The sequence below is a fragment of the Phoenix dactylifera genome, chromosome 6 (genome assembly GCF_009389715.1).
Source record: "Phoenix dactylifera cultivar Barhee BC4 chromosome 6, palm_55x_up_171113_PBpolish2nd_filt_p, whole genome shotgun sequence".
NCBI lineage: Eukaryota > Viridiplantae > Streptophyta > Magnoliopsida > Arecales > Arecaceae > Phoenix > Phoenix dactylifera.
In genome coordinates, this window is record NC_052397.1 from 5,537,135 (window position 1) to 5,543,725 (window position 6,591).

Sequence of the window (6,591 nt, forward strand, 5' to 3'; positions counted from 1 at the left end):
ACTATAAAATATTTTTTTTATTATATTTTTTTAAAAAAATTGCAACAGTTTATTAGCATTCACCAATACCATGAGGTCAATGTGGGATAGTTTCGTATGTGCCTAATTATTCTAAAAAAATTTGATGGCTAAGAGAGATGGAATTATTTGATGTATTTTGAAATTTATTATTTTTTAAAGTTTTTTTGGGATGTATTCGTATTCAAGACATCTGCTTCAAGGAAAAAAAAAAAAAAGGGTGGCCGGCCGAGGCCGTCGAAAAATATCAGGCAATAAAAAAATAAAAAATAAGGAAAAAGGAAAAGTAGAGGTAAATGGCCGCCGGAATCGTCAACGAGGCTTCTTATTCTTCTCAGCAACCGGCCGACTTCAGCGACTCGGTCCCCTCTCCATCCCTCCCCAATAAGAAGACGACCCTCCGCGAGTCCTGGCGACATCCAAAGCCAACGGCGGAGAAGTAGTATAAGGAAGAAGCCCCTTCATCGTCCAATATTTGGCTTCTTTTCTGGATAAATTTCTTCGAGAGAGGTTAGTGTATTGAAACTGTTAAATCCTGTAGATGGATTCTTTTTCTATTTCCTCTAGAAAAAAGAAGTCTAGAGTCCTCTGTTTCTGTTGGATTTCTTCTTCTTTTCCTGTTTAATTTCTTTTGCTTCTTAGATTGGAGCTTTGCTGATATTCAAATAACCGATGCAATATATTGTTGCATATTTTTTAAAAAAAGTGTTATTTTTTTTTCTTTTTTGTTTCTTTCAGAGGTAGTTCTATTTTCCTTCTTTTGTTTCTTTTTCTTCTTATTTTTTTTGGAGTGGGGAAGGAGGAAGTGAAATACTTCCCCCGGACCCCCAGCATTTATTAATTATGGTTTGTATTTGCTTCTTTTGTTTCATTAGTTGGGTCTTTATTCGTCTTGGTTTTTATGAATTACTGGAGTATCAGAAATCACTTCTACCTTATATTTCTGTTTCTTCTAGGAAATTATTCCAGTTTGGATCATGTCCTAGAATTTTGCAATTTGAGCCTCCAGAAACCAGAATTTATGAAAAGGAATGAGTAGAATCAGACAGATGTAGTCTCAGCTAGGTCTGTAGAGATTTCCTGCTTCTCAGATTGAACTCTTCGTGTTGCTTTGAAGTGAAAAGTGGTTCTTTTGGGTGCCTTTAATGATATAGATTTTTAGTAATATCTGTTTTAACTGGTGTTTTGGCTTCCAAGTTCTCTATCAGCAGATTATTTCTTGGATATTTTCTGGGTAAGCTCTTTTTTTTTTCTTCCTTCATCTTTTTTTTTTTGGTACAACGGCGGCTCACATGTAACTTCAGTTTGAAATTATGGCTGTCCTATTGCAGAATGTTTTAAGCTTAAAAATGATCGAATCATTAAGTGATTAAAACTTTAACAACTAATGGATGCATAACTTGAGTTTTTCTTTTTCCTTCGTAATAATGAAGTGAAATTCTGAGATCCCTATTTTCCTAGTGATTGTCTTTGCCTGATCAGTTCCTGCAAACTTGCAGTTCAAATTTGTTTCTTTCTCCATATGCCTTCTCTTTTCTGTTACTTAAGATTGTGCTCTCAGGTTTTCTTTTCTTCAGAAGTTAAAGGCGTGCACCAGCCAAGCCTGACCTGCAGTTCTCAGCATTTCAATTGTTTACAAGATACGCCATGGCTTTTGCCGTGTCGGATGAGTTGCTGGGAACCTTCGTGCCGGTCGCTGTCTACTGGATTTACTCGGGAATATATATGCTGCTGGGTGGTTTGGAGAATTACCGGTTACATCCAAAGGGCGAGGAGGATGTGAAGAACATTGTCTCTAAAGGAACAGTTGTTCAAGGGGTACTAGTTCAGCAGACATTTCAAATTGCTGTCTCCCTGCTTCTGTTCATGGTATGAGAAACCAATATCACTTTCTTTTACATTCAGATAGTAGGATAAAATATAAATATGAATGCAAGAAGTATACTAGCTGACGTCCTCTGAGAATTGCATTGTCTTTCAGTGTTGGAAATAATGCTTGGCTCAGATGGATCTACTTATATTGGGTTTTATTTGATATTTTCTTCATCTCTGATCTTTCCAATCAGAGAGGAAAAAGATGAGCCTCCCAATCACAACCCTGTAGCGTACTCTGATTCATTTGCCTATAAATTAATTTCCATGCATTATGAGTGACAAACAAACAACTGAAAACTCATTAGCCTTTAATCATATTATGATCGATTCGTAGTTTATGTTGTTTGTGTTAATGCTGAAGCTTTGTGTGACAACAAATTATGCATTTGGATTTCCTCATGAATCAATTCACCAAAGATCCTTTATTACTATGCATATGCTTTGGTTGCTTGTAATAACATAACTTTATCTCTACTATTATAAGTGCAAGTACTCAACCGCTCCACTCCTGAGAGGCTTCACTTCTCGGATATTTCCCTTCACAGCCAATGTGCAGTTTGGACTCTTAATCCTACAGCTGTCGAGTTTAAGAGACGTTTTTCCCTCTCTCTATTAGGAATATATTTGTTTTGCCTCTAACATAATAAATCCTAATGTAGAATTTTGCACACCAGTCTTTCAGGACTTTTTCTGATTACATGCATCAATGACCGTCTACATAAAAATAAACATTTTTTTTTGAATTCTAAGAGTAGGAAATCATCATTAGACAGTCGTCCATCTGAACTAATGTTCCCAGGAGCCAACAGCAGAAATTAGTGCTATGCACTTCTAGGAGCATATATCCATAAACATTACCCTTTTCCCATCTAGTTAGGGTCATCTTAACCTTTTGAAAACAGATAGTGAACTCACCTTAGGGCTGCTTTTTTTATAAAATTTCTTTTTTTGTCAAAAAACTTTCTATTTTGTTATTTGTATTTCATTTTCATAGGGAATTGGTAATACTGTATTATATTTTTCTCTTGTAGCCTGATATCAATAGAAGTGTTCCAATGAGATGAGAAACTAAAGCTCTTTGATGGCCCAATAATTCATCGATCCCCTCGTACTTTCTTGTCTCTTTTCTCTATAAGTGGATCATTGTCTGTAACTTTTTTTCAAGAACTAAGTATTTCATCTAAACCTACCAAATTTCGGATGTAAAACATAACATATTCAACTGAGTTTGTTTCATTATATGCAGGTCGTAAGCGATGACAGTGGGGTCACACCGCCACAGCCTTCTCCCCTTGTGATAGTGGTGCAGTTCATCATCGCAATGGTGGTTATGGATACATGGCAGTATTTCATGCACAGATACATGCACTTGAACAAGTTCTTATACAAGCACATCCATTCCAAGCACCACAGTCTCGTTGTCCCCTATGCCTTTGGAGCTCTCTACAACCACCCCCTTGAGGGTCTGATACTAGATACAATTGGTGGCGCCCTGTCTTTCCTTGTCTCTGGCATGACACCCCGGACTGCCATCTCCTTCTTCTCTTTTGCCACCATCAAGACTGTGGATGACCACTGTGGGTTATGGCTTCCAGGGAACCTGTTCCATGTGTTCTTTAATAACAACAGCGCTTATCATGACATCCACCACCAGCTCTATGGCAACAAATACAACTTCTCCCAGCCCTTCTTTGTTATATGGGACAAAATTCTTGGAACCCACATGCCTTACTCTCTTGTGGAGAGAAAAGAAGGGGGATTTGAGGCGCGGCCAATCAAAAAGGATTAAGATTTCGCTGCTATCATCTCTAAGTTGTCTATGCCGCATTTTTTAAATGAAAGCCTCATCACCTAGCTGCTTCATTTCTCCAATAGTTAATCATAGAATCTTTTTGGAGAAATTAAGCATAGATTATATACCTCACCTTTTGTTCATAGTTTTGAAGTGAGAGCCAGAGGATAGTGTCCATTTAATGTAGTCTCCATGTTTGTACAAAATTATTGATTACTCCTAAATAAGACTTTGTATCATTTACTTATTATTATTATATTTTGGCCCGTTTAGTCTTTTGCTGATGATGCATCCCATTCAGAGTTCAATAAGTAAAAAAATCTGAGATTTATAATGTCAATATGTCACAAATTTCCCTTATATTTGTGAAAGAAACCATGCTAACAGGAAAGGACATGGTTTATGTGATGAAAGCCAGTATTATATCCATAAGATCCGGCAGCAGGTAAACTATGTTTGCAAGAACTAAGAAGAAAATAACTATAACATGGAGGACTCTTTTATCCCACAATGCTAAGAGGATTAAGAAAAGATAATGCAAAGATGAGCATTAATTCAAGCAGGGCAGAATATAATCATGATGCTCAACTCTTAACTTAAATCATCTAAGATGATGATAAGTGATTCAGCTTGACAGCCATAGACAGTATGCAGTTTAGTAAATTGGAGAGCTTAAAGGCTAAGGCCTCATCAAAGAGTGGTTAGTAGGTTGGATGCAAACATATTGAAAATTATGGTGGCAATAGGTTTAACAGGGAGTCTCCACCCTTTTCCTTGTGTTGGAACCGCAATCTTTCATGACTTTGTTATCCCTTTCCTGCTTCTCTTGTGCTTGATATTTTGCTTTAATGACTGTTGCTGCTGTGAATGAAAGCTCCATAGGCAGGGTGGTATGGGCAGACTGCTTTCAGTGCCCTGTAGCTCTCCTGTTGTTTCCTCTGTTTTACTTACCCTTTCTTTGTATCATCTCTAATATTTCTGATATATTCCTAATGATTGGTGGTGGCTTGTCAAATTGCAATATCTGCTATATTTGAGATGGCAAGAGCTCAAACTTGTATTGCAAACCCAACCACCCCCAAAACCACCCAAAATAATAATATAATAAAAAATAAAAAAATCCTTTTTCTTATTAGGTGCACCTTTGTCCAGCTTAAAATACTTCTTTTTCACTCTTTTTTATGTCTCTGTATGGCTTTTTACATGTGTGCATGCACACAAACACATATCTTCCAATATATGGAGGAATATTTCTATAAAAAAAATATATAGAGTCATAAACTACACATGGCACCTGTCAGGTTCAAACCCAAATTACAAAGCTCCCTCTCTCTCTTTCTTTCTTCTTTTTTTCTTTCTTTTTTTCAACTTTCTCATGCTAGTGCAATCCAAGAAATCCCTTGAATCATAATGTATCATTTTAGCAGCAAATCAAACATGTGAACCATGCATATCAGTAGGACCACTTAACATTTTTCAGTGGAATAGTACAATGAATGATTGATCATGGCAATGATGGGATTCTTATGAGTGCTGTTATGAAGTGCCATGCACTATATTTGCCAAGATTTTTTAATACTAGCACTATAAAAAAAACCTGGCATATGCGTCAGCCCATTTAGTCGGCATCGCCACTGCCGGGTGCAGACCGTTGTAGACAGGCTAAAAACGATCATCTGATTGATATGCTCTTCTGATAATGATTCATAAACAAACTTCTGACTTTCAATGATGGATCACTGGTTTGTTAGGATGGACATTGACTTGGAAATACAAGAATATGGAGAGGTAGCACATGTTGAAGCTAGATTCTCATCAAAATTATGTGTGTATAAGGAAGCTTCCTTTCAAAATTTTTAATGGATTTTACTGTAGAATTCCAAAAGCAGCTATCTTTGAACCGATAAGCTCAGTGGGAGAGATCTTGGTAAGACAAAAAGACATCAAGGACAGCTCGGAAATAGTTGATGGTGAGAATTTTGAATAAGGAGATTGGAGGAACTTTGCAGGTACTTCTTCTTTGCAACTTGTCTAACCCTTCTTACAGGACACGTTGCAATTGTAGAACAGTCCTTCTTCGATTCAAACCCGATCTCAAAAGGTTCTAGAGTTAAATTTGGATAAAAGGATGTCCTTCCAATTAAATAGTATAATAATTAAAGAGGATCTAAGGGTTTTGAGATATTAATCATAAAACCTCCATCAATGAAAGATGATGTGATTGTTGCTAAACCTATATTGTTGCTAACCCTTTATTTTTTTTTCAGTATATTTTTTTCATGGAATTTCAACATATATATATATTTTTAATTTTACACCCTTGCCACGTTAGCATTACATTGATTATGCCATGAAAAGATTGTTCCATGGCTTTTTTACTTCAAGTTAATAAATAAATTACAAATATGCTGAGGCACACGCTCCCAACAGTTCATGTTGGACGTTGGCTTAGCACCTGGCGATTGGTTAACCTTGAAACAATTTAATATTAAATACATGAAATGATTAATTTGGTGATGGAATGATTTAGATCATAGTCAACAGAGAGAGACTCAGTGGGTTAGCGGGGAGAAAATGTTTAATTCCCATGTTTCTGAAAGGTAGTTTTCATTTTTTAAGTCAGGCTTTTTATGTTCTAGTTATTTAAGCACATTTACTAGCTTTACGGTTAGAGTGCATTTGTGACCGCGACCAAAATCGGAATTGAAATTAGAATAGATTGGAATGGAATCAAAATAGCCATATCTTTTAGCATGTTTAATTAGTGATCAGAATTAGAATCGGAATCGAAATTGAATTTGAATACTAGGAGAAAATAGGAATTAGGTTTTGGAGGATTGGGACAGTTCATGTTCTCCTAAACTTAGAATGGCTCAACTAAACAATTGAAATGGGAGTCACTTATT

General features: G+C 36.3%; 1 protein-coding gene across 2 annotated transcripts; it reads left to right on the forward strand.

The window, feature by feature from the left end:
- Positions 1 to 330: 330 nt before the first annotated feature.
- LOC103703686 (sphinganine C4-monooxygenase 2-like) lies at positions 331 to 3,969 on the forward strand. Of its 2 annotated transcripts, none has more exons than XM_008786622.4 (3): positions 331 to 528; positions 1,580 to 1,887; positions 3,140 to 3,969. In XM_008786622.4, exons 2-3 carry the CDS (start codon positions 1,666 to 1,668, stop codon positions 3,680 to 3,682), a joined length of 765 nt encoding a protein of 254 aa, XP_008784844.2. In that variant the 5' UTR covers positions 331 to 528; positions 1,580 to 1,665; the 3' UTR covers positions 3,683 to 3,969. The 2 variants fall into 2 exon arrangements, with proteins under 2 accessions (XP_008784844.2, XP_008784854.2); XM_008786632.4 differs by having other exon boundaries at positions 1,596 to 1,887.
- The last annotated feature ends 2,622 nt before the right edge of the window (positions 3,970 to 6,591 follow it).

What these genes read in the sequence shown, in the direction of transcription:
- LOC103703686 (XM_008786622.4), top strand. Translation starts at nt 1,666, where the DNA reads ATGGCTTTTGCCGTGTCGGATGAGTTGCTGGGAACCTTCGTGCCGGTC. An exon ending in TCTCCCTGCTTCTGTTCATG is followed by an intron (nt 1,888 to 3,139) that starts GTATGAGAAACC and finishes CATTATATGCAG; the next exon opens with GTCGTAAGCGATGACAGTGG.